The sequence below is a fragment of the Pan troglodytes genome, chromosome 1 (genome assembly GCF_028858775.2).
Source record: "Pan troglodytes isolate AG18354 chromosome 1, NHGRI_mPanTro3-v2.0_pri, whole genome shotgun sequence".
NCBI lineage: Eukaryota > Metazoa > Chordata > Mammalia > Primates > Hominidae > Pan > Pan troglodytes.
In genome coordinates, this window is record NC_072398.2 from 105778187 (window position 1) to 105805459 (window position 27273).

Below are 27273 nucleotides of genomic sequence, written 5' to 3' on the forward strand. Positions count from 1 at the left end.
AGAAACCATGGAGGCAGAAAGAAGTTGTGCAGTGCTTTTCAAGCCATGAAAGAAAATAATTGTCAGCCCAGACTCCTCTGTCCAACAGAAACATCTTTCAGGAATTAAGGGGAAGATCAAAACAGTTTCAGATTAAGAAAAGCTAAGGGAATCTCTGACCAGCAGTTCTGCCTTAAAAGAAAGGCTAAAGGGAGTTCTCTAGACAGAAAGGAAATGATTAAAGAAGGAAACTTGGGACGTCAGAAAGAAAATTTTAAAAAACAGTGAGCAAAATAGGCCTTCTTTCTCCTCTTGTGTTTTCTAAACTATGCTTGACGGTTTCAGAAAAAAATCATAGAACCATTCGATGTGGTTCTAACTCTACATACAGAAAATGTTGGAAACAATTATAAACTGGAAGGGTAAAGAGACCTATATAGAAGGTTGCTCGTCTATCGTTCACTCAACTGGTGAAACAATGACACCAGTATACCGTGTGGTCAGATATAGATGCACAGACATATAAATATATATATATACCTGGAAAAACCAAGAGGGCTATACAAACACATATACTAAAAAATACTATGGATAAGGCAAAACACCATTCTCAAAGATGTTCAAGTCACCACAGCAGGTAAGAAAAATAAAGCATATCCAGAAAATGAAACCAGAGAGAACAAACAGAAAAGGAAAAATAAAATGGCAGACTTAAGCCCTACCATATCAATCATCACATTAAATATCAATGGGCTAAGTACACCAATTACAAGACAGAGATTGGCAGAGTAGGTTAATGGACATGACCCAACTACATCCTGGCTACAAAGAGACTACCTTCAAATATGATGATACAGGCAAGTTGAAATCAAAAGGATGGAAAAAGATATATCATGCAAACATTAGCTAAAGGAAAGGAAGACTGGCTATATTAATGCCAGATATAGTATATTTCAGAACAAAGAAACTAATCAGAGAGAGAAAGGGACATTATAAAATGATGAAAGGACCAATCCACCAACCCCTCCCCTGACAAAAGTCATAAATACCTATGCAACAACAACCTTAAATGCTGAACAGATAGCTAGACTAATCCACAAATATAGCTGTACGCTTCCATGTCCCCCGTCTCTTGTAGGACATTGAGCCAGACAGCTGACCTGTCCTCTACAAACAAGTCCATGTCCCTACCATCAATGACAACAACAAAAAGATGAGGAGATACTTTGGGTTCAAAATAACTAAAGAAATATAGCTACATTATCTTTTTAGTTTTTTTGAACCCAAAATGTCTTTTCTCCTTTTTATTGTGTGATTCGTGGTGACATGGACTGTCTGAAGGAGACAGGTTATTGTCCTGCTCAGTATTCTACATTCTGCAGTTGTCTATCTGGTGATTACCTCCTATGAAACTCAAGCTAAGCATTTTTAGCAAGAACATGGCATTGTTCATATTCTGCACTGGCAGAGTCCCATGTGACATGCTGTCTCCTGCCAGCAGCTCCTGACTCCTGTTCTCTACAGGATGGAAGCTGAGAGGAGTAGGGCTAAAGCCTCTCAATGCTGTTTGTCCATCTGGCTTTGGTCTTCCTAAGTATTGGTATCAAGCGGAGGCTGAAGGACTGTGGCTTCTCTAACCAAAGGAGCCTAGTGGGTTAACAATTGTCAAGAGCAGTCAGTGGTTCTGAAATACAGTCCTCAGCCATGGATCCCTCCTGTGTTGTGTTGAGCTTTCAATTGCTTTGCTCTTTTAGTTCTATTCATCAAATGAAAATGCTTTTTGTGACATCCGTTCTTTCTTTTCATTGTTCCAGCAGCATTTAGTATCTGTAGGAGAGAGAGAAGGAAAGATCAAATGGGCATCTTTGTCAGGTCCTGCTGATGGCTGAGTCTAGAGGGACTGTTAAGTGGTGATAGCCCAGGGGCAAACTGAGCTCCTGTTAGGAGGATGAGCTGAAGGGTGAGCCTCAGGCTGAGTGAAGAGGCAAGTGCCATCCGCAAGTGAAAAATAAATACCCCTGAACTTCCAGTCAGCTTGAGGTGAAGGATATAGGGACCCTAGCTCTGCCCAACCAGCAGCCCCTTTCCTCCTGATCCCCAGTGTCTGGAGCAGAGTAATGGCTTTTCACACCCCTCAGTGAGGATGTTCTCAGCATCAACCATGAAAGCTCAGAAACAGAAGGCTGCAGAAGGAAAGGACCTTTTGCAGAGAAACCCACTCCCTTACAACTCCATGTCCCCGTCTCTTAGGGAAGGGTGCGCAGGGCCATGGGAAGAACCCTGGAGGTGAGATACAGGAAGGACCTCAGACCGCATCCACATCCAGTTCTGCCTTTTACAACAGAGGAGCAGTGATGCCACAGGGCTGACTTAACTAAAGCCACATGACTTGCAATTGACAACCCTGAAACTAGAACCCACGCACGAAGTCTCTTTCAATAAGTTAGAGAGAAGGGAGAGTCAATTCTCCAATCTGGAGTTCTCGACAGTCACTAGAGGTTGCTGGGTCACCTTGGCTAGGATAGGAATGAGCTTTTACAAAGAAATATGATGTCACTGCTGCTTGTTTTGTTGGTTAAAATAAAAAATGAGAAAAAGACAAAAGAAATATTATGTGTTCTTCCAAAAAGGATCAGAAGAAAAGGAAAGAGTCAAATGGAATTACAAAGGAAGGGTGGTGATTATAACCATGGCCCAACTTATTATCCCTAATTCCCTGAAGTTGATTCCACACCTGGTTACACCTTAAGGCATTTCTAGAAACATGCTCAATATCTGATCAACAAAACTCTGAAGTAGAAAGTGAAAAGGATTAGTTTGTGTTTTATTACATTCTCCTCTCCCTGTTACATTTTTCCCAGAGTGGTTTGTTGGGAAAGATTTCTTTTTAGAATTTCATGCCAGCATCAAGGGTAGCATAAAAAAGTATTCATATATCATCTCTTCCTGAGTTTCAGTTTTTTTATTATTATTATTTCTTTTTCTTTTTTTTTTTTTTCGAGATGGAGTCTCACTCTGTCACCCAGGCTGGAGTGTAGTGGTGTGATCTCAGCTCACTGCAACCTCCGCCTTCCGGGTTCAAGTGATTCTCCTGCCTCAGCCTCCTGAGTAGCTGGGATTATAGGCACGTGCCATCATGCGTGGCTAATTTTTGTATTTTTAGTAGAGACAGGGTTTTGCCATGTTGGTCAGGCTGGTCTCGAACTCCTGACCTCAGGTGATCCACCCTCCTCAGCCTCCCAAAGTGTTGGAATTAGAAGCATGAGCCACCATGCCCGGCCAAGTTTCAGTTTTTACTTATTATTATATTCTGTCTAGTGGAGTGAGACCTACGAGTTCTCTTTGAGGATTTGGCTGAATGACAAGAATTGAGCAAAGCAGAATTTTTACATTGCAGTGCTGAACCCATTAATGGGCTGTGGAATCAGTGTGTGGAAATGTAAACTGCAGGATTTATTTTAAAATTGAAAAGAAGGCTGGGCATGATGGCTCATGCCTAAGTCCCAGCTCTTTGGGAGGCAGAGGTGGATGGATCACTTGAGGCCAGAAGTTCGAGACCAGCCTTGCCAACATGGTGAAACCATGCCTCTACTAAAAAATACAAAAATTAGCCAAGTGTGGTGGCAGGCACCTGTAATCCCAGCTACTCACGAAGCTGAGGCACGAGAATCGCTTGAACCCAGGAGGCGGAGGTTGCAGTGAGCTGCGATCGCACCACTGCACTCCAGCTCTAGGTAAGAGTGACATAAGGAAGACAACATAAATAGAATACACTTCTTTTAACAAAGCCCGGCCTTGGTGGCTTTCTAGCTTGCAGTCTAAGTAACGTTTGGTTTGCAGAAGGGATTCCCTGGGAGACGGCTGTGTGGGGCCACCTCACTTACTGGTTGTGTGTTCTCCATGGGAAAAGCACCAGATGGGGAAGCCCAGGATCAGATGTAAGCCGCAAGCTTCTTTCTCTCTTCAAACTGCTTGTCCACTGCCAGAGATAGGGCCTGGAGGAACCCCTCTATGGTGACGGTGGGGGCCTAGAAGGTACACGGTCATTGCTGGAGGGGCTCAACTCACGTTTGGTGGGGCCATCTGGCATCCACAGCCCCTGCCGCCACCCACAGTGCAGATAGCACAGAAGGGGGTGGTAGCTGATGAGGTGAGCAGTGAGTGCGCACCACACACGTCCAGGACGCACATCAGCCAAGCTCTTTACTTCAGAAAAGGCGAACAAGGTGGCTACGTGACCCCCCCCCCCCGCCATGTCCTGCATGTCAGAAACAGCTGCGGGGGTGGGCAGGGGAGCACCAAGGCAGCCACCCACACACTGAGAAGGATGAGAAGCTGTAGGGAGCAGACCCTGGAGGGCCCACCCTATGTCCCAGGCTTATAACCAGAGAATTCCCATGGCCCAGTGCCCAGAGCTGTCACCTCCCCTGCATCAAAAGGCTCCCACTCATGATCCATGGCCACTGTCACCTCTGTGCTGAGCACTGTGTCCAGCACAGAGGCTGCTACTGATCAGACAGAGCCTGAGTCACTTCTGATTTGAAAGGAAACATTCCAAGATGGGGGTTTTCTCTTCTCAGATGTAAGTGTATCTGCTCTGCCAGACACTGAGTCCTTACCCCAACCGGCTGCTGGGGACAGTGCAGGGGAGGGGTGAGTGCCCCGGGCCGAAGCGTCTGCAACAGGCCCAGCACCCAGTGGGTGAGGCTGTGGATCCAAGTCACTGTTCTATGTGAGCTGAACCCAGACTGAAAGAGCACAAACCTCTGGTGAGGCCAGCGAGGGCCCTGGCCACGAGCTCAGCACACCACAGAGGCAGACGTGCATGTGTGTGCATGCATGCGTGTGAGCAGAGGCATGTGGCACAGCCGCCTCCTCCCAAAGGACTCAAGACAGCCCCTGTGTTTCGGTGCCAAGGTCAGCTCCTCCTCCGGCCCCAGGACCCTGTGGTTTAGAAACTGAGATAAAATGAGGCTGATACCCCAGGGCTACTAAGCGGAATCTCCAGCGAGGCTGAGACCTGCGGACAGGGCGGGTGCTGGAGGACAGCAGTGAAGACTCACCTGGACATACGGCGCATGAGCCAGAAAGGGGAGTTTTCTCAGGACCCGGCCGCTGAGGCCCTCGCTCTTCCTGTGTAAAGAAAACCCAGTTCAGAGACAGCAATTTATACAATCACACGTTTCAGGACTAATTTTCCTCATTGGCCGAGGCATCCCTGGGAACACAAGCCGAGGCGTCCCAGGCACACCCTGGGTTCATAGGGCACTTCCTGCCCCTCACTGGTCTCCTGAGCCTTGCCCTCTGAATGTCCCTTTGCCCCTGGCCTCTCGTATGGGGCCGGTCTCTCCCCATCCTCAGCTCCTGCTCTGGGAGGCAGTGTCCTCGCGGCTCTGAAGCACACCCAAGGCACACCTGTGTGCTCTGCCCCAGGGCCAGCATCCTTGCGCTCAGGGAATGCATCACCTGCCCGGGAGCCTCTGCCCCAGGGCCAGCATCCTTGCGCTCAGGGAAGGCATCACCTGCCTGGGAGCACCAGGTGTAGGGCACGATGCAGCGGGCACATGGTCAGTAGGCACAGAGTCCCCAAATAATGGGTGGGTTCACATCTTCAATTTTTGTAGAAGTCTCTGAACTGTTCTTCGTTCCCATCTTAACTGATTTAAATCTCTTCAACAGATAATCCAAATCCTTAAAAAATACTACATTCTTCATGTTATCCCTTGTTTAAAGCCTTCCACATTCTTGCCAACTTCAAAATAAAATTCAAACTCTGGCCAGAAACCCGAGGCTCTGTCCATTCCACCCCCGCCTCTCCGGCACCTCCCCAGCCTCCACACTGCAACCCACTAGACAGTCACCTGAACACACTGCTCCAGCAGCCTTCCTGATTTCTCTCCAGCTGGAACCAAATTCTATCCTTCAAGGCACCGTTTGATTTTCCTACCTTCCCTTCCACCCTCCCTGGACCCCCAAAGCCATTTCCTTTCTGTGGACTCTGCGAATCCTTGTAAGTGTCGTCAGCCGTAGGGTTGCAGGCTTCCAGCACGTGAGCCAGCGCCCTCCCTGAGCAAGGGTTACATCTCCTTTGGAAGGAGGTGGCTGTGCTGCGTGTTTCTACTCACATGCACACACACACACACGTGTGTACATGCATGTTCACACCTATACTGTGTTGAGAGTTCACACCCACGGCCCTCCCTGGTCTCCTCAAAGGAAACAATGACTCCCTAGTTAATATCACAAATGGATTCTTCTTGATTACAAAAATGAGGTCAATTTGCACCTTGAAATGTCATTCAAAAGAAGGCTCAATTTTGACACGTTGTTTTCAATGAAGCCAATCAACTCTAGCTCTCGGAGGGTCAGCAGCTGCTGGCGACGGTGTATGATCTGACACTGGGGAGACAGAAGTACAGGCGGTTAGCTGAGTCCACAGAGGCCTGAGCGTAGGCACGGTCAGCAAGAGGGACAGCACCTGCAGGTCAAATGTCAACCACGCCATGTCTCACAGAAATCCAGACGGTGACGACTCAAGATGCACAGCTGCACTAGGGAACAAGCTCGCTCTCTCATGCCTCTCAGCATACACATTCTGCTTTTTCAAACAAATACAAAGAACGGAACATGCCTCAGAAACCAGTAGCAACATAGCCTCTTCTGTGTTTCGAGCCAAAACTTCTCCTCCCTGTGTGTCAGGAAGGGAAGGGACCTGGAGGCACCCAGTCCAGTCTGTTATGCCACCTTCGGAGACGTCAAAACCCACAGTGGGCAGAGCTGGGACTTAGAGCCAGGACTTCCACTGACTTCCAAAGCAGGATCCTAGTTTGTCTGTTTTAAAGGTGAGGCTTGTTTGGCAGCATGACAGTGTCTGACTGACCGAGGAGCTGGGCACCAGAAGTTCCCCTCAGAGATCATTTGTCTGGAAGTCATGCTTTTCCAAGCAGCCTTGCCAACAGTCAGGTGCGCACACTGACTTACTATGACTGAATTCTAATACGAACCGTTCTGACTCAGGAACCAGGAGAAGGAAGAAAATAGCATTGTCTGAACATTTTGGAGGTTTGTTGAGGGGTGTGAGCAAAATTAAGACAGTTTGTGCTTGTGCTTTGGGGGATATTGAGCTTTCGAGACCAGTTCAATATCCACTGTGACATCTGCATGTCTTAATTTCATATAAACTGCCTAAAATAAGAAACTACCCCTATCACTGGGCACGGTGGCTCACGCCTGTAACCTCAGCACTTTGGAAGGCTGAGGTGGGCGGATCACTTGAGGTCAGGAGTTTGAGACCAGCCAGGCCAACATGATGAAACCCTTTCTCTACTAAAAATACAAAAATTAGCCAGGTGTGGTGGCATGCACCTGTAATCCCAGCTACTCACGAAGCTGAGGCACGAGAATCGCTTGAACCCAGGAGGCGGAGGTTGCAGTGAGCTGCGATCGCACCACTGCACTCCAGCTCTAGGTAAGAGTGAGACTGTGTCTCAAAATAAACAAACAAACAAACAAAAAACTACCCCTGTCCTACACTGTCCCAGAAAAAGTCCATCCCTCTTAGCTAACACTTTAAACATCCCCTGGATTCACAGCATGAGTGTACAAGTGTATAAACGTCACACTGTGAGGGCTGGAACCCACACTGAAGGTGCGTGAGGACCTCCAACACACACGACTTCCTCGCAGGATCTGCTATCACGTGGGGCTCCTTGGCAGCAAAACTGCTGTAGATTCAGTCTTCAGATCACTGGCATTCTCCAGGCAAAGCTCCACAGAGCTCCGTCTCCTTTCCCCAACCCCCAAGAAAACCATGCCTGAACAGAGCTGACCCGGGCAGGCCCAGTGGGTCCATGGCTGAGACCAGTTCTCCCGTCCGCAACCACAGCAGGGTGTGCCATCCTTGTTAACACCCCTACTCTGTGGTACCAGCAGGTGGCAACAACTGCATTAAACTCATGACTGTTTAAATCCCCATTCACTGGTTTGCTTGGTTACGGCCCAACTACCCTAAACAAAGGCCCCTGCAAGATGATTTGTCTGGGACAGGTCTGTTCCCACAGGGGCTAGAGCAGCAGAAACACAAGCATGGGGCAGGTCCCTGCTAGCCTGACTCACATACACCGCAGTGTCACTGCCCATGGCGACGGCCTTCCTGACTCACACACACTCCCCGCACGCGTCACTCTGCCCGTGGCGACGGCCTTCCTGACTCACACACACTCCCCGCACGCGTCACTCTGCCCGTGGCGACGGCCTTCCTGACTCACACACACTCCCCGCACGCGTCACTCTGCCCGTGGCGACGGCCTTCCTGACTCACACACACTCCCCGCACGTGTCACTCTGCCCGTGGCGACGGCTTTCCTGACTCACACACACTCCCCGCATGCGTCACTCTGCCCACGGCGACGGCCTTCCTGACTCACACACACAACCCGCACGCGTCGCTGGGCCCATGGCGACGGCCTTCCGGACTCACACACACTCCCCGAACGTGTCACTCTGCCCACGGCAACAGTGTTCCTGCCTATCATCACAACAGGCGACTCAAGAACGTGACGTCATGTGGACCCCGTGACCAAAACCAGGCCCATACTACGCCCGTGATGTTTCCTCTTTCAGGTAAGGATACAGGCCCCCGAGAGGCAGGGCATTGGAAATGCCCGGGGTAAGCTGAGAACTAAGATTTGTGCAGCCAGCCAGGTGAGCACAGCCCGTCACTGACGTCCCCTACACTGACTGGTACCTCAAATAATGAACAATGATGACTGTATTGTGCCAAAAGAACAAAAATATTGAGTCAGTGGCCCTAGTTTCAACTATCAGCTCAACCTGTCACATACAAAACTAGTTTTCAATTTAAGAAGGGAGTTAATGCATATGTTGAAATCTTCCGTACTGGAACGAGCTTATTTTAAGCTATCTTAATTAATTAAGAACATATAAGAAATACATTTGTATCAAGAGGAAAAAAAAAATAAAGGTACCTTCATCAGTTCTTCCAAACAAGAGAGGTAGATTTTGAAGATGGCTGCTGCAGAGGGCGGCCCAATGTACTGCTTGACGTCAGCCCTGTCCACGAAGGCCACGTCGATCTTCTCGGTGATGTTAGAAGTGGTCAGAATCACAACATTGGAATGCCTGTTGTGGCCAAGAAGCAAGCACCACAGTCATCACGGCTGTCGGTGACCCAATTCTATCCTGCCCTATCTGGCAAGGAGGTTGGCAGGACGATGGCCAGCAGGCTGCCAACAGGAAGGAAAGCGGCCTTGTGCCAACACAGCCCACGCAGACCCCCCAGCCTTTGCTCTCGCTGCTCCTTGGCCTTCCGGGCCTTCCGGGAATTCTCCTACAGCCCCACTTGGCTCATTCCCTCACTGCCTTCAACCTTGGCAAGGATCTCACTTTCCTTTTTTTTTTTTTTTTTTGAGACGGAGTCTCGCTCTTTCGCCCAGGCTAGAGTGCAGTGGTGCTATCTTGGCTCACTGCAAGCTCCGCTTCGCCGGTTCACACCATTCTCCTGCCTCAGCCTCCCAAGTAGCCGGGACTACAGGCGCCCGCCACCGTGCCCAGCTAATTTTTTGTATTTTTAGTGGAGACAGGGTTTCACCGTGTTAGCCAGGATGGTCTCGATCTCCTGACCTCGTGATCCGCCCGCCTCGGCCTCCCAAAGTGCTGGGATTACAGGCGTGAGCCACCGCGCCTGGCCTAGCAAGGATCTCACTTTCGCATGGCGTTCCTGACTGTGCCACCTACCGTGGGCTCTGGTGCCCACCACCACCTGGGCATGGCCACTCATCATCCCTAGACATACTCTAGAGCTGGGTTACTTCCCATGTTCATGATCTGCTCTCCCCTCTAGCGTCTAAACTCCATAGAGAGAGGCCCTGTTGCCTGGTCTGTTGACCAATGTCCCCCAAGGACCCAGCATGAGCCAGCAGAGCGGGCACAAGGTGCCCCCAGGGAGCATGCTGCACAGGCCTTGGGGGCGTGGCTGCACATGTGGCAGTGCTACCACTGCTGCCTGGGGAAGGTCAACTTCACCTAGACCCTGGCCAAGGGAGGGCAGGCCCTGTGCCTGCACGCCGGGGTGAGCTAAGCAGAGGCAGGACAGGGAGCCTGTGGGTCCCCAGCAGAGGAACAAGGCACAGAGGTTGGGTGAACTCACAGCTGCTCAGTCCAGCACCAGGAGGGTGGGGCTGCAGGAAGGGCCAGAGGGAGGCCTAGGCCTGCAGATCACGACCCAGGGGCTGACAATCCAGAGATGCGGGAGTGGACAGGACTGGTGGGGGACAGAAAGAGTCCTCTAGAGAGGGGCTGGAACCAGGAGCACGAGGGAATGAAGGCAAGAGAGGCAAGCGTGTCTCCTTGTTTCTTCCTGAGCCACACCCCCTTGTGACTGACAGGGAGAAGTCACGGTGGCCTCCATCCTCTGGTTTGAGTGGCAGGTGCACAGTGAGGCCATCAGCGTCGTGTGGAATCCCAGGAAGTTAGGGATTTGGGGCCCAGTGAGCAGTGTGGGAGTGTGCCTGGCATCCCGGGCATCTAAGCCTGATGTCTGGTCACAGGTGGATGTGCAGGTCTGGGATTCCCCCCACAGAACCCTGAGCCATGCTGAAGGGGCACACGCCAGGAGAGAAGGCCACAGACAGGCTGTGTAGACCCCTCCCTGCGGAGAGACGCCAGCAGCATAAACCGGGGAGACAGGAGAATGGAGGCCAGGGAGGGAGGCACAAAGAGATTCAGGGAAGGGGCCATCAGGGTGTCAGCGCTGTGCAAAGTTCCAGAAAGAGAAAAGGGAACACTCATGTGAATGCGGGGCTGCTGGGCTGCGGCGGGGGCAGGAGCCAGATTGCAGTAGACTGAGAGACAAGCCAGGTGGGGGAGGAAGTGGACAAGAGGAGAAGGAAGTCAGAGGCAGAGGAGGCCCCCCTCCAGGACCTGCACACTTGTTGGGGACAAGCCCCCCAAAATCTGGCCATAAACTGGCCCCAAAACTGGCCATAAACAAAATCTCTGCAGCACTGTGACATGTTCATGATGGCCATAACGCCCACACTAGAAGGTTGTCGGTTTACCAGAATGAGGGCAAGGGACACCTGGCCCGCCCAGGGTGGAAAACCGCTTAAAGGCGTTCTTAAGCCACAAACAATAGCATGAGCGATCTGTGCCTTAAGGACATGCTCCTGCTGCAGTTAACTAGCCCCACCTATTCCTTTAATTCGGCCTATCCCTTCGTTTCCCGTAAGGGATACTTTTAGTTAATTTAATATCTATAGAAACAATGCTAATGACTGGCTTGCTGTTAATAAATACGTGGGTAAACCTCTGTTCGGGGCTCTCAGCTCTGAAGGCTGTGCGACCCCTACTTCCCACTTCACACCTCTATATTTGTGTGTGTGTGTCTTTAATTCCTCTAGCGCCACTGGGTTAGGGTCTCCCCAACCGAGCTGGTCTTGGCACACATTCCTGCAGCTGACCCCAAAACGAGCGATTCTCAGGAAGCCAGATACGCTCTCTGTGGTGAGACAGTGGTGATGGCCTGGACAAAACGTTCCTCTGCACAGTTCAGTCTGCTGTCACCCCACACTCAACAATCCAGCTTCTGAGAATGCCAGGGACTCCCCAGGCACCCTGAGGACAGAAAGCATTTCACAGAAGGAACCTGAGTCCTGGCTGAGCACCACACAGGGACAGGCAGGTTCTGGCTCGCCCATCACTTCCTTGGGAGTTGGGCCAGCAGCTGTCGCTCCTTAAGCTTGATAAACTTGGGCTACAATGACAACAGGCCCTGGCCCTGTGAGGCTGGGCTGTGGAGACGTGGACCATCTGCACACGAAGCTGTCTGTCCTGGGCCAGCAGGGCGAGCAGGGGACAGCCATTCACCTACGAGCAGCACTAGTTGGTGCTGACAGTGGGTGGGATAGGAGAGAAGTGGGTGGGATAAGGCCTGAATGTAGCAGTTCTTCATTTTATGCTTTTCTGTGCTACGTAAAATGCTTACCATGCCTGAGTTTTCTTTCACATTTTTTTTTTCTGAGACAGAGTCTTGCTCTGTCACCCAGGCTGGAGTGCAGTGGCATGATCTCGGCTCACTGCAAGTTCTGCCTCCTGGGTTCACACTATTCTCCTGCCTCAGCCTCCCCAGTAGCTGGGACTACAGGCGCCTGCCATCACACCCGGCTAATTTTTTGTATTTTTAGTAGAGACAGGGTTTCACCGTGTTTAGCCAGGATGGTCTCAATCTACTGACCTTGTGATCCGCCTGCCTCGGCCTCCCAAAGTGCTGGGATTACAGGTGTGAGCCACCATGCCTGGCCTTCTTTTACATTTTTAATACACTAAAAACAATTTCTTTAAAAAGCATTTGTGATATGCTGCTTCCAATGTGGAAAAGGAGTCGATACTCAATGCCAAATGCACTTTCCGGTGAAAGAGCTGGGCACTAAGATCTAGGGTTGTACAAGTATCACGCATTTCTTTGGGACAAACTTCTCATCACTTCTCAGGGAAAATTGCTGCATGTCCTGGTTACCTTTTAATCTGATCAGTTTGGGTCAAGACAGCATTGACCACGCGGATGGCATCTGATGGCTCGGTGCCCGCCCTGCAGGCATTTCGGGTGGCTGTGAGACTCTCCACCTGTTGGGAGGGAGCAATGGGGTCAAAAAGGACAGGGCCTGGCACTTCACAGGCAGCTATGGGGATACGCCCCCCTGAGCATGTGAAAAAGATGAATGAATGGGTGTTCCCATGCCTAGCCTGCGGATGCTGCGGCAAGGTGGAAAGGCGCACAGTGCAGGGAGGGATAGAGGGCAGCCCGGCTGTAGGAGGGGAAAGCTAGGAGCATCAGGAGTAGGCTGTGTCCCCACAATGGCAAAAGGCGATTCTGTCATGAATTTCCTTATCTGGAAATGCCTACCTCATCAATCAGCATGAACACCAGAGCGTCTTTATCATCAATCAAATCCTGAATCTTCTGAAACATCTTGGTTACCAGCTTGCCACTCTGGAACCCAAACACCCTTTTAGTGTCAACGTGCAGGGACCACACTGCCAGGTGCACAGGGGGACCCTGACGTGGCCTGCTGCCCCAGTTGCCCCCACAAGCCCACTGTCTCCTGACGGCCCCTCAGAAAGCTCCCTAAATCAGAGAAGCTAGGGCAGCATGGGAGGAGGTCAGCCTAACACTCTTCCCCTCTGCTTTGAATGCCAGGGTGCTGAGACCTGAGACCACACCTGACCTGCCCGGGGTGGCACAGTGAGGGTGACCTGTACCTCTGCTTTACCTGTGTGTCCTCTCTAATGAGGAAAAGAGGCAGACCACAGATGCAAACAGGCTGGGATGCACTCCTCACAGGCTCTCCTGTGCCCAGCGTGCCTGGTCCCACCTCACCTCACTAGAGGGATGTGCGGATGCCAGGTGACTTGGGCACAGCTCCTCAGAGGTAAGAATCACATGTGACATCACCTTGTCTGACCCCCTCAGCTCACAGACAGTGCTACGGCGCATGAGCACCAAGGACATGCATGGCAGGGCTGCAGTCCCCTGAGTGCCAGCCCTGCCCTGCTGAGAGTCCATCGATTGTCCTGTCCCACCCAGTCATAGGTCTGGGGAGAACCAAGGGAGGGTCCCCATGGGCCCCAGCTCCGGAACCTTCTCTGATCACAGTCAGCCCCAATCCTCACACACCCTTCCCACCCAGTTCTCTCCTGAAGCTTCTGGAGGAGGATTTGCCTAACATACAAGACATTTTTTCAGCTATACAATCCAGACAATTAGAATTAATATTTAATACTTACTTCCGAAAACCACGTAGAAAAGAGGCTGTGGCTGTTTATTTCAATTAATTGGCCATATCGGTACCTGAGATAGAAAAAAGGAGTTGAGAGAATTACTAATTGGTCCTGTGGATCCTCAGCGGCAGCCATTCATGCGTCTTGAATGCAACATCTCAAGTGCCCAGCATCGGGGGGATTACAATTACTGACAAAGAATTCAGGAATCCAGCCCTCCGTGTACTAAATAATTATGAAAAAGTCTAACAAGATTCAATCAGTAGTTCTAGACTGTATCAATTGAGTTAAAGAGTAAAAACTCCCATTTTATATCTATTTACAAATTATATTTCTATGTTTAAAAATATTAGCAGTACTAACATAAGATAGAAAACAAAACAAAATAGAAGCATCAAGAGCTTTTGGCAGGAGCTGAGCATTTTCCCCTCCTTCCACAGAACCCTAAACAGCACAGACCCCAGAGCCCAGGAATGCTCAGGTGGCCCAAAGTTAACCTTAACACACACAGACTGACCGGAACCCAGAAACACTCCTCTATCCATTCAGAAGCCCGCAGACAGATCTGGGCGTGCTTAGCTGCTGACTAAATCACCAGAGAACAAGACTGAGGCCAGAGAGAAACTGACTTCCAGGTCCTCTTTTCACTTGCTTCCATGTCAAAAGTCCACAAAAGAAAAAGAATTACGTTCAAGAAGCATCACTGGCATTCCACGTAAAAAAGAGAGAGACCGTTTACTGATACTGTTTATTAAAACAGTGGAGGGATACAGACAATCTAACAAAATATAGACTGGGTTGAATATTAAACAAAATTAATTATAAAACATTTTGATTCTTTGATAGAGTGAGGAATAAAGGCTTGCTAAGACTTCTTTTTGCCATTTCTAAGCCATAAAACCAATGCATATTTCCAGATCTTTGTACTGGAAAAAGCTATATTCCTTATAATAACATTTTCCTTCTCTTGTGTTTCCCTCTCTGCCCCTAGAGATCTTTTTTGGTTATTCTTTGGAGGCAGGGTCTCACTCCCGTCACCCAGGCTCACCACAGCCTGGACCCCCTGGGCTAAGGTGATCCTCCCACCTCAGCCTCAAAAGCAGCTGGGACCACAGGCATGTGCTCCCAGCTAATTTTTTGTATTTTTTTGTAGAGACAGGGTTTCTCCATGTTGGCCAGGCTGGTCTCAAACTCCTGGTTTCAAACGATCCACCTGCCTCAGCCTCCCAAAGCGCTGGGATTACAGGCATTGAGCCGCCATGCTGGCATGCCCCTAGAGATCTTGAAAACACACATGTATTTCAATATGTCAAAGCAAAGGGCAAGTTGCTGAACATAAGCTAAGGGGTCAAAATAAAGCAATTTCCCTATGTAAAAACATTTACAAGACATTTTTGAAGAACAAAAATTATGTATATGAAATTAAACCTCACAGGATTTCCGCTAGTCATACTGGAGTAACAGGAAGCAGATTTACCATCTAATCTTAAATGAGAAAACCTCATTTAAGGCAAAATGGATGAAATGACATCTGGTAAGGTTGCTGTACACAGGGCAGTGAGGGCTGGGACTCCTGAGTCGGAAGACCAGGGACCCTCTCTACAAATGCTCTAACTTTCTGCCGGGAGGCATCTTCCAACCACAGGCACGGGAGGGAGCCCAAGTGGAGCACAGCCACTCGCTGAGTCGAGGAGACAGAGATTGGAGTTCAGGGAGTCTGAAGTGACTGAAGGCTGCAGAACAGAATTCCAGAGGGGAAGGAAATATGAAGAAATACCTCAGAAGGAGTGCCCAGGATCCTCATGGCGCCCCCGATGTCCTGGATGAATACTCAGGTGTGTGTGAGCAGGGGACATTCCCTGCAGCTATGTAAAGGGCGCCCGTGGTCTGTGAGCTGAAGGGCTCCTGGACCTCACACAGGCTGAGAGGAGTGCATACTCCGACCGCCAGAGTGGACAGTGCCCACGGATCCTTCAGCACACTCAGTGGAGACCCCAGAGGACCATAATTGAGTGTTAAGACCAAACCTAAACCCCTCCCAGTCAAAGCTTAAAAAAACCAAACCTCAAAGGATCACACCAAATCACAAGTAATGGAAATGCCTAACGGAACAAAATCTAACACTCACTAAAGGAACACACAATCCACACACTTCAGATCACAATGTTCAGCAGCTAATCAAACACTACCTAACATGCCAACAAAGCAAAACCATGTGACCCCTAACCAGAAGAAAAACCAGTCAATACAAACACAATCAGAAATGACAATCATGATGGAATTAGCAGACAGAACATTAAAACAGCTATTATGGGGTTGTTCAAGACGTGAACGAGAACATAATGAAAAAACAGTATAAAAAGAATCAAATAGAACATTCAGAGCAGAAAAATACACTATCAGACATAACAACTTCACTGAATGGAATTAAAAGCAGATTAGATGATGTAGAAAATCAGTCAACTTAAAATACGGCAATAGAAACTTTCGAATAAAACATATTTCTAAAGAACTGAAAAAAAAAAAACGAAAAAGCACAGGAGTGGCCTGTGGAACAACATCAAACAGTCTAACATGAAAACAGACAGAGTCCCAGATAAAGGGGAGGGTCAAGGAAATTCAGTGAGGAAACAATGACCAGGTATTTTCCAAATATGATGAAAACCATAAGCCCCAAACAGACAGAACTCAAGAGGAAAAGACAAATCCGTAATTAGAGACGAACACTGCATCCAGCAAGGGGAGAAAGTATAGTCTTCTGAAGTGCAATTCACCAGCAGAGATCATGTGCTGGCAATCAAGTAAGTCTCAAATCTTAAAAGACTGAAATCATAACTCAAAACTTTGCTGAATACAGAGGAATCAAGTGACTTACAGTGGAGAGGAATCTATTATTTGCGTAAAATGATTTAGAAAAAAAAAAGAACAACCTCCCGTTATAAATCCCATTCCCATGGCTCTCCTCTCACAGATTACCGAAAGTTACCTGCTTGAAAGTCTAATTGTCAATTTCTGGGCTAACGCTTTACACAGGGATGTTTTTCCAGTGCCAGGAGGACCTGTGACAAAGATCCAAGCAAATATATTTTTAAGTCAGTGCTACAACAAATTTCTTAAAACAATAGTAACTTCCATTATCCATAAAATATAAGGAATACAGTTAAAAGCTATTAATGTTATTACTACAATGACGTCTGCTTGGAAACTTAAATGCTATGAAATATTACCAATACACTTACGTCTCCCCCTCTTTCTTATTTGTACTCAACTTCGTATTTCTGGTCTCAGCCTCCATCGCCTCCCCACCCCCAGCACTGCTCCCAGCTTCTCGGCCTACAGTCTCACTTAGCATCGGGAATGAACATTGCATTTTCTAGCCTACATCTTTGCTGACACCTGTCCTTGTCCCCACTCTTCCTTTATGAAATCCACTCATCAAGGCACCTTTCAGAGATCAAACACACCTTTCTTGATAAATGGAGGTGGAGGGGTCATGTGTTATTCCTGTTGCCCCCAGAACCACTCTCTTTCCTAAGACAATTCTCAGTGGGCTCATACCCCATACTAGAAGAGGCAGAGGCCAGCACTCTTCTTGCACGCCTGCCTGCCAAGCGTCCCCTAGCATGATGTGGGCGGCAAGCCACCCAGGTGCCGAGGCAAGAGACCGAGGGCACGAGCTGTTCCAGTATAATAAAATAAATAAAATAAGAATAATTATACTTCATACAGATCTTAGATATGATTATATATGAATATTAATCATTAATTTGTAGCAATTACTCTTTATTCCAATATTATAATAATCCTCGCTCTACAATCATAACCTAGGAAAAACCAGGCCATACAGAGATAGGAGCTGAGGGGACATAGTGAGAAGTGACTAGAAGACAAGAGTGCGAGCCTTCTGTTATGCCTGGACAGGGCCACCAGAGGGCTCCTTGGTCTAGCAGTAATGCCAGCGTCTGGGAAGAAGCCCGCTGCCAAGCTGACCGTGGTCTAACGGTAGCGTCAGTGTCAAGGAAAAACACCTGCTACTTAGCAGACCGGGAAAGGGAGTCTCCCTTTCCCCCGGGGAGTTTAGAGAAGACTCTACCCCTCCACCTCTTGTGGAGGGCCTGACATTAGTCAGACCCGCCCGCAGTCATCCAGAGGCCTGTCTCCCTGTGATGCTGTGCTTCAGTGGCCATGCTCCTAGTCCGCCTTCATGTTCCATCCTGTACACCTGGCTCTGCCTTTTAGCTAGCAGTAGCAAATTAGTGAAAGTACTAAAAGTCTCTGATATGCAGAAATAATGGTGTAAGCCGTCTCTCTGTTTCTCTTCTCTCTCTCTGCCTCAGCTGCCAGGCAGGGAAGGGTCCCCTGTCCAGTGGACACATGACCCACGTGACCTTACCTATCAGTGGAGATGGCTCACACTCCTTACCCTGCCCCTTTGTCTTGTATCCAATAAATATCAGCGCAGCCTGGCATTCGGGGCCACTACCGGTCTCCGCGTCTTGGTGGTAGTGGTCCCCCAGGCCCAGCTGTCTTTTCTTTCATCTCTTTGTCTTGTGTCTTTATTTCTACACTCTCTCGTCTCTGCACATGGGGAGAAAACCCACCAACCCTGTGGGGCTGGACCCTACAAACGATGCCTCACAGAAGCTGCGAGGTGACCAATATGGAAAAAGGAAAGCATCTAACAGAAAATGGAGACATACAACTCTAATTTTCTGCAGGTATTTTCAAGAATTAAAGAGGAAATACGTAACTGGTTCCAAACAGAAACAACTTATTTCACTAATTAAAACACCTGCTGCTTACTCTGACTGTGCTATGAGGGCAGTATGCAGGGCCTGTCTGCTCTTTAAAAGAACATTGTGTTTTAAGGTCACTTTGTCACGCAATCTTAACTGACTTAAAGAAGCCAAGTACCCTTCAAGCTTCTATTTAACACTTTGCTACAGTTTCATACTCTCGAGTCCACTCAATTCCCGTGTCCCCATTCTACCCGGTGATATTGACAACAAAACAAAACAAAACAACAAACCATCAGTATTTTCTCCTGAGAAGAACCAGACAGAATTTCTTTAAAATATGGCTTTTTCAGTTTACTCCTCACAAAGTAAAGCTCTGAGTACTACAAGCCTAATTTATAAGTTAAGCTTTATCATAGGAATGTCTGTAGGAAAAAATAGTCTACATAAGGTTTAGTACTATCCACGTTTGGGGCATCTGAGGATGTCTTGGAATGTGGCCCCCCACAGGAAGACTTGATTAAGTGCTGAGTAATCAATGCCCCAAGGGCCGGGCGCGGTGGCTCAAGCCTGTAATCCCAGCACTTTGGGAGGCTGAGGCGGGTGGATCACCTGAGGTCAGGAGTTTGAGACCAGCCTGGTCAATGTGGTGAAACCCCGTCTCTACTAAAAATACAAAACTTAGCTGGGTGTGGTGGCGCATGCCTGTAATCCCAGCTACTCGGGAGGCTGAGGTAGGAGAGTTGCTGGAACCTGGGAGGAACCCAGGAAGTGGAGGTTGCAGTGAGCCGAGATCGGGCCACTGCACTCCAGCCTGGTCAACAGCGAGACTGTCTCAAAAACAAAAACAAACAAACAAACAAAAAATGTCCCAAGTGTCATGAGCTGGATCTGCTTCACAGAGAGGGGACATTCTCGGACAGCTGTGGCTCCTTCAGAAAACAAAGAGCGGTAACTCCTTGCAGAAGGACGAAGGTACAAGTAAAGGCTAAATTTCATGCCACTTATCTGGTCAAATAAAAGCCTGCATAATTTACCGTGGAGCAGCACCACCCGGTTCCAGGTGATGAGGTTGCTGTTGACGTTCTTGTCTGAAAACAGTAAAGTTGCCATCATATAATCAAGGAGCTGATAGAGAAAAAGAAAAAGAGCTTGATAAAGGTACCAACAAGGCAAAGGTCCCCAAGAAATGTGCCCTCCCCCAGGGCTTAATCCTACATGAGAAGAGGGAGCACAGGGAGCGAGGCCGCCTCCTAAGAGATCATCACCTCCAAATGCTTTCATTTCAGAAGAGAAGGTGCTTCCAAAAGGGAAAAGGAAAAACACTGGCTATTACTATTATAAATATAAGAAGAGCAACAAAATGATCACTTTTATTTAAAGTGCCAACATTAAACAAAACCACTAAGGGGTTTGTTTATCAAGTAATGAGTAAGCTCCTTCCCTAGAATGATACAGCAGTTATTATTCGCAAAATAACAACAGCCACAATGCAGAGGAGCAGTCTGAGTGATAGTCTCAGACTATCAATGCAGAGGACAGCTGAGTGATAGTCTTCTAGCCAGCTGCTGGCATGGGAAAGACCCTTCCCGTTGAAGAGGGTGCAAGGGTTAAGACACACCGGCCTTTCCTTTGTGCGGACCAGGCTTGCTCACCTTCCCTCCTCCCATCTCCAGAGGGTTGAATTCTCTAAGTTGCCTTCACATTCTCCCTTTCCCTCTTCTCCCTCAGGGAGCTCCTCAGAGACCAGCTCTACTCTGGAGCAATCCTAGAGGATAGATGTCCAGGACAAGGGCTGCCAGCAGACAGGGGCTCCCAAAAACCCATCTGCATCAAGTTGCTCAGGGGTGTTGGAGAGCAAAACAGTAATGGTTCCTCTTCAAATAACAGGGCATTCTGGGAAAAGGCACAGCAACTTACATGGGATTTGACTTCCACATCGTATACCAAGCTGTCCCAAAGCCCATGGAATTCAGCTGTGACAGAATTAAACAAAGACCTGACTTCAGGAAGGCAAGCAATTACAGCCACCCCCAGTCAGTCTCCCCTGAGCCTAAGCCTGAGCTTCCCATTGTGCTGCTCCAGGCAAGACTATGATTCTGATTACAGGAAAGTATAAATTCTGCAAATTTTTCTTCAAATTTTGATTTTTATTAAAATCAAAGATGCAAAATAAATGCCAGTCACATGTAACTTCTGGCAGACAATTGGATGGAGTCAAAGAATTACACTTTATGTCTCATTATCACGCGCAATAGTCTTTTAAAAAAACTTTAACTTCCCATCCTTCTTTACGATATTGTCATTTATTTTACATTGATGTATAACATAATCCCCACAATATGTTTTCATTAAACTATCATTTTTTTGGTGGTAAACAACACATTATAAAATTTATGATCATAACCATTTACAATTGTCTTTTACCCATGCTTCAACACAAGTTCAGATGCCAAATCCACCTGTTTCTCCACACACTGACTGAATGAAGCCCTGGGCTTGGCCTGCTAGAGCCCATCAGCAATGCCCATGGAGAAGCATCAAGCAGACAAGGAGCCACTCAGCAGGACAGACCAAGCAGGCATGTGAGAAGAGCACATGGGCACTCTCCGTTAGCCATGAACTCTAAGGTACCCACCCAAAGGAACAGTATGGTCCCACACTGGAAATCTCTACTTTCCTCTTTTGTGATATACTTTCCATTTCATAAGAGAGAAAACATCCTAAAATCCTACAAAACAAATGGACAAACAGAACCCCCCCCCACCCCCCGTGAACTGACATGGCATTGAGTATACAATCCTCTGACCTCAGCCTCCCCCTCAACTCCCATCACACCCCACATACCTGCAGGTAGAACCCAGTGATTTGATGCAATTAGGTTTTCTGTCTCTTCCTCCAGATTTTCACTGCTGGGGCCATCTTCATTGAGCTGGAAAATGTGAAGTGCAACAGTGCATGCACTCAAATCGATGGGCTAAAATGAGGGAAAAGCCAATATCGACACACATTTCCAACTCTCACTTAACTCCAACCATACAAATTAGATGTTAAGGTCTACAAATAAAAACTGAATGTATAGTATAATCAAAGCTAGTTCTCAGATTAGATGAGAAGGCTATTATTTTATTTCAGATTGAGGATTGGCTCTTTTGAAAGCTAATACCCATCCCTTGCTCTTTGGGCCCTACATTTACTTACAGAATGAAAAAGTGCCCTAAATCCAGCCTCCGGGACGTTATTATATAAATACACTCACACAGATGGGACCAAAAACTGAGTTTTATCACATAAGGTTTTTTGTTTTTTTTTTTTATTAACTTATTTTTTGCGACGGGATCTTGCTCTGTCGCCCAGGCTAGAGTGCAGCAGCACGATCGCAGCTCACAGCAACATTAAATTCCTGGACTCAAGTGATCCTCCCACCTCCAGCCTTCTGAGTAGCTGACACTACAAGTGTGCGCCACCGCACTGGCTAATTTCTTAAAACTCTTTTTAGAGACGGGGTCTTGCTATGATCCCCGGGCCATTCTCCAATTCCTGGCCTCAAGTGATCCTTCCATCCTTTTCCCACAGTGCTGGGACTACAGGCATGAGCCACCTTGCCCAGTCGGTTTCCTAACTGTGTCTTTTTACATTTGTTATTAACTCAGAGAAATGTTTACATTGGTAGAAAGAAATCTATTTCATTCTTCTTAATGGCTATATTGTACATAGTGTAGACATATGGAATTCCTACATTTATTAACTGACCTCTGGTGGACAGTTAAAATATTTCAAATTGTTGGCTATTATTAACAGCATCTAACAAACATCTGTTCAGAAAGATCTACAAAATTGCATGATTATCAGCTACGATAAATTCCTACAAGTGAATCTGCAGTCAGAGAACATTAGAACTTTCCCTGGGCAGCCCGTGCCCTCCAGTTAGGGTGTCCATCCCTCCACAACAGTGTGGGAAGCTCTTCCTTCCCTCAGACTGGCCAAAACCACGGCATTATCAGATCTCGGTGTGCACAAAGCTCTGAGCATGCGCAAACATGAGTCCTAACGTATGAATGGGGAGGTCCACCTCACGAGCAGAACCTAGTACCAAGCCTGTCCTTCACAGCTGGTTCTTACAGGACAGGAATTGTACTACTGTAAGTGATAAGTCTTCCTTAGGAATGTTTCAGGTTGTTTTTATACTGGTGCCAGAATCGCCCCAATGCCTCCACGCCCTCACACAAAGTTCCTCTAACCCATACGCATCAACTCAGATGGTGGGTGAGGTGGCCATGCATGGGATGAGATAAAGGAATTCTATAAGGCAAGCCCATCTTCTCATCTCTGTGGCCCCACACCTCCTATGGCCCTAGCACACACTGAGCACTTTATAAACATTTGCTGATTGAAAGAATGAGACATGGCACACAGGCCTTACCAGCGCAGCCCACTATTGTACAGCACTGCATTCTCATTCCTGGTTTCCAATCTGTTACTGCTATACTGAGAGCACCCCGACATCAGGGCTACTTCCTACTCCCAGCACCTGGCTCCTGACAGCTAGTGAAAAGAACTTGTCTAGCCACCCAAACCAACAGAGAAGTGAACCTGTTTCTGACAACAGGCTATGAAAACGGCAAGACATTCATGATACAACCTTTGTATTCAGCTAACTGTTCCTTGGTCCAGCAAATTAGTAACTTACCTGTGAGTCTTTAACCTTTAATTCTGTGTCAATAATAGACACAGACTGCACATTTCTGGTCAAAAAAGGTTCATCAAACTCAGTCCATGTGTAATCACCAAACACAATATTATGTCTGTTGAGTAGCTTTCTAACACTCAGGTTTATGTCTTCTTTCTTTGCAGTGCTAAAAAAAGAAGCCAAAACACACATAAATGATCTTAGTTCAAAAACAAAATGTTAAAATGAAGTGTTTTGAAAAACTCAGACAATACATAAGAAAGCCCAGTAGTTAACAGGATAGGTTGGAGTTGGCCTGCCTGGGACCAAATCTAGAGCCACCCCTTGCCTGTGGGTCCTCTACCAGCTGTGCCCTGAAGAAGCTGTGCCTCAGCTCCCAGTTAGAAAAAGGGGACAACAGTAAGAGTTCTCGCTATGCTGGGCTACTGTGAAGTCATTAATACATTCAAAGTGTTTAGGACGATACCTGGCACATAGTAAGCACCCAATAATGTTGGCTTTCACTATTATTAATGAAGTTCCACAGCTGTGGGGTCAGGCCTGGGGTCTGCATTGTAACAAGTCTCCAATAGCTGTGATTCATGCTGAGAAAATCTAATGCTTTAAGCTTGGTATCCAGGGCTTCCCTCGGCCCCCCTTGCTGCAGTCCTCCTAACACCTCCCCTTTCTACAACAGTGACCTGGTCCTGGATCACACCTCTGTGCCCTGCTATGCACTGTCCCAGCTTACTGGGCTGATCAACTGCAGTCACCCTCTAAGTCCTATTCAATGTCTGCCTCCCTCTGAGCCCTCCTGGACAGGCTCCTCAGAGCCAGGCAGGTGATATGTGGCCCCTTTGCAATCGTCCCAGCACCCTACAAGCAGCGACCACCATGCATAGCGCGGTTGTGTGCAGGTGTCTATGAACTCTGGTGCAGTTGTACGTAGGTGTCTGTCCTCTAGGTGCAGCTGTGCTCTGGTGTGATTATGCCTAGCGTCTCTGGGCCCAGGTGTGGTTGTACATGGGGTGTCTCTAGGCTGCGGTGGCACTGTGTACAGGTGTCTCTGAGCGCTAAGGTGTTTACACAGGTGTCGCCAGGCTGTGATGGGGCTTTGTGCAGGTGTCTCTGGGCCCTGGTGCAATTATGCTGACGTGTCTGAACTCCAGCACCTAGAAAATACCCAGTCAACAGCTATTCTGTTAAAGGAAAGGTCTCTTCCTCTGCATCCCCTCTGAGGCTGGTGGTCTCACCTGACCTCAATCCACCCTCCATGGACATAAGGAGGGTCTGTGAAGGTCTGGCCCCGCCGCTGAGCTCCCCCCACTCCAGGGAGCAGCACAGCCCACAGGCCCCACCATACCATGAACTGACTTGGTCACAAATGAGTGGGATTTGCTTTGAACCCTAAAAATTTAACATCGAGTCCGTGAGGAACGGGAACAATTAAAGGGTCTGAGAAACAGTGGCTCAAAGAATAACCACCCAACTTTCGGCTGAGACTTTAGAGCTCTCTGTAATGCGCAGCCATCCTATTCTCCAACGTGGGACTCAGGGCCAGATCAATGCACTGGAGGACAGCCGGGGCAGGGGCAGGGCCAGGTCCGTGAGCTGAGGTCGGGTCGGGGCTCAATCTGTGAGCTGGGGTCCTGCGCGCAGGGCTCGGGTCGGCCGGGTCAGTGCCCTGCGGTGGGGTCGGGTCATTGCGCTAGGATCCGGTCGGGGCCCGGCGGCCTGTGCGCCGGGGTCCAGTCGGGCCGGATCAGTACCCTGGGGTTCAGTCGCATCAGAATCAGTGCGCTGGGGTCGGGGCTCGGTGCACGCGCTGGGGTCGGGGCGGGTGGGTGCCCAGAGGATGTGTCGGACAGGTCCGGCTCACCTGCTGCCGCGCTGATGCACCTCCACGTGGACCGTTGGCGACTCGGCCACACAGGGAAGCGCCTGCTTCAGGTCGCCCACGGCCTCGTCCGTGGCGCCCCCGAGAGCAGTGGGGACCCAACCAGGGCGCGGCCGCCGCCACCTCACGCCCAGCGTCGCCGCCACAGCCGCTGCCTCAGCCCGCGGACCCCGCCCTAGCTTCGAATCTGCCGCGCGAGGCGCACCACCTCCTGACCCGGAAGCGCTCGGGCCCGGCAGGGCCATTTCCTGCCGCGGCCCCGCGAGCTCGGCAACCTCGGCGCAGCGAGCGCGGGCGGCCAGCCAGGGCCAGGGGGCGGTGGCGGCCAAGGTCCGACCGGGTGCCAGCTGTTCCCAGCCCCCGCCTCGGGCCCGCCGCCGGCGCCGCCATGGGCAAGAAGCACAAGGCCGAGTGGCGCTCGTCCTACGAGGGTGAGGCGGCGGCGCTTTGTGACGCGCGGCGGGCGGGGTCCCGGGCACGGGGGAGGAGTTCCGGGCACGCGGACGGGGGTCCTGGGCACCGGGCGAGGTCCTGGCCACGAGGGAGGGGTTCTGGGCACGCGGGAGGGGGTCCCGGGATTTCGGGCAGGGAACCGGGCACACGTGAGGGGTCCTGGGTAGGCGCTTACGTTCCTGGTAGAGGGTTCTGGGTTCGAGGCTGCAAGCCCACTCACCCCGGTCCTGGAGACTAGGGAAGCATCTGTGCTGGCTTTTGTGTGGAGCTCAGGGAGAAGCTGGGCTGCCCTTTCTCCCGCCTTTCCCTTCCTCTCCCTTGCTCCCGCAGCAGCTCCATGGGTGTCAGCGGGCAGCACGGGCGCCTGCAGGAAGTCAGGCGAGGGTGAACCGAAGTGCTGGGGGTTTCTAGGAGGGAGATCGGGCTCCGGGGTTCCAGGTCCCTCTTAATCCATCTTCTTGAACGAGTAATGTGAACAACATCCCACAGGGCCTCTGATGAGGACACCGTGGCTCGAAAGGGACCTGAAGCTCCCTGTGGAGGGGAAGGGAGAACAAGGAGGCAGTGACATGCCGCCACTGTGGTCTTCCCTTCCGTCTTTCCTTGCTGGTTGGCAGCCCCGCTGTACTCCTTAGGGAGGCCTTTCCTTCTTAGCACCTTCACGTCTCACCTGGCTGCGTGGCGTTTGCACCCGAGCACGCGGGTAGAACTCGGTCTGTGTCTGTGCAGATTATGCCGACAAGCCCCTGGAGAAGCCTCTAAAGCTAGTCCTGAAGGTCGGAGGAAGTGAAGTGACTGAACTCTCAGGATCCGGCCACGACTTCAGTTACTATGATGACAGGTCAGACCATGAGCGAGAGAGGCACAAAGAAAAGAAAAAGAAGAAGAAGAAGTCCGAGAAGGAGAAGCATCTGGACGATGAGGAAAGAAGGAAGCGAAAGGTAAAGGAGCAGCGGCGGTGGCCCGGACGCTGCCCACGAGGAGCCCGTGGGGAGCCTGGTCCTAGGACCCAGGCAGAGTGCGCCTGCGTGGCTGGAGGAGGGGAGGGGGTGTTCCGTTGGTAGCAAAACGCGAACCGCTGAGGCCCGCAGACTCACTTCCAGGATCCTGGGTGTGCTGTTCCTCAGCGGACCCTGCCAGGGTCTCTGTGAGGAGGGAGCCTGGCATGAGGAGGATCTCGGAGGGGGTTTCCCTTAGTTCTGTCCCTCCCCTGAGAACTGCGAGGGGATTGGGCAGACCTGTCCGGATCCTACCTACTCCTGCCTTTCTCACTACCTTGACTCTGCCGCCCAGGAAGAGAAGAAGCGGAAGCGAGAGAGGGAGCACTGTGACACGGAGGGAGAGGCTGACGACTTTGATCCTGGGAAGAAGGTGGAGGTGGAGCCGCCCCCAGATCGGCCAGTCCGAGCGTGCCGGACACAGCCAGGCAAGGGTGCACTTTTAGAGACTCTCCTGGTGTTCACAGCTCATCGTTGTAAATGAGGGGTCGGCACCGTGTCCTGTTGCTTTGGGGAGAAGCATGGGAGGGAGGAGAGCTGGTATTTCCAGGGCCTCATCCCAGGTGTCCTCTGGCCTGAGGTTTCCTCCGGTGTCTCTGAATGTCTAGAGCAAGGCGTGGCCAGTTACCACTGGTGCCCTTCAGTTTTGTTTTTTAACTTATTAGCTAAGGATGGCTTGTATGTTTTTTAAGCGTTCATAAAAAGAAACAAAAAGGCATCTCCACAGAGACCAATCGTATGTGA

The 27273-nt window shown here is 49.6% G+C and overlaps 2 protein-coding genes across 17 annotated transcripts in view; one reads left to right on the plus strand and one right to left on the minus strand.

The window, feature by feature from the left end:
• Nucleotides 1–25365, minus strand: part of LOC742208 (pachytene checkpoint protein 2 homolog) — a 36115-nt gene extending 10750 nt beyond the window's left edge. For 2 of the 5 annotated variants that reach the window (XR_010158509.1, XM_063814479.1), the window contains exons 1-13: nucleotides 25061–25323; nucleotides 23203–23368; nucleotides 21360–21489; nucleotides 20433–20488; nucleotides 19550–19640; nucleotides 16763–16835; nucleotides 13783–13846; nucleotides 12902–12988; nucleotides 12515–12621; nucleotides 8967–9120; nucleotides 6266–6378; nucleotides 5043–5112; nucleotides 3864–4007 (exon numbers count right to left, since the gene is read on the minus strand). Coding sequence is in view for 3 of the 5 variants with exons in the window: in XM_063814479.1 (XP_063670549.1) it covers nucleotides 3912–4007; nucleotides 5043–5112; nucleotides 6266–6378; nucleotides 8967–9120; nucleotides 12515–12621; nucleotides 12902–12988; nucleotides 13783–13846; nucleotides 16763–16835; nucleotides 19550–19640; nucleotides 20433–20488; nucleotides 21360–21489; nucleotides 23203–23368; nucleotides 25061–25323 (1470 nt within the window). In the remaining 2 variants the exon portion in view is untranslated. Of the gene's footprint in view, nucleotides 1–1380; nucleotides 1807–3560; nucleotides 4008–5042; nucleotides 5113–6265; nucleotides 6379–8966; nucleotides 9121–12514; nucleotides 12622–12901; nucleotides 12989–13782; nucleotides 13847–16762; nucleotides 16836–19549; nucleotides 19641–20432; nucleotides 20489–21359; nucleotides 21490–23202; nucleotides 23369–25060 lie in introns of those variants that run through there. The other 3 variants (XR_008548639.2, XM_054686221.2, XM_063814481.1) reach the window with 3 other exon arrangements.
• A 2-nt stretch (nucleotides 25366–25367) lies between these two features.
• LOC738370 (bromodomain-containing protein 9) overlaps nucleotides 25368–27273 on the plus strand; it is a 32642-nt gene continuing 30736 nt past the window's right edge. For 6 of the 12 annotated variants that reach the window (XM_063814426.1, XM_054686214.2, XM_054686218.2 and 3 more), the window contains exons 1-3: nucleotides 25374–25509; nucleotides 26261–26472; nucleotides 26825–26957. In XM_063814426.1, the coding sequence (XP_063670496.1) occupies nucleotides 25467–25509; nucleotides 26261–26472; nucleotides 26825–26957 (388 nt within the window). In that variant the 5' untranslated portion in view covers nucleotides 25374–25466. The other 6 variants (XM_054686200.2, XM_054686206.2, XM_063814446.1 and 3 more) reach the window with 3 other exon arrangements.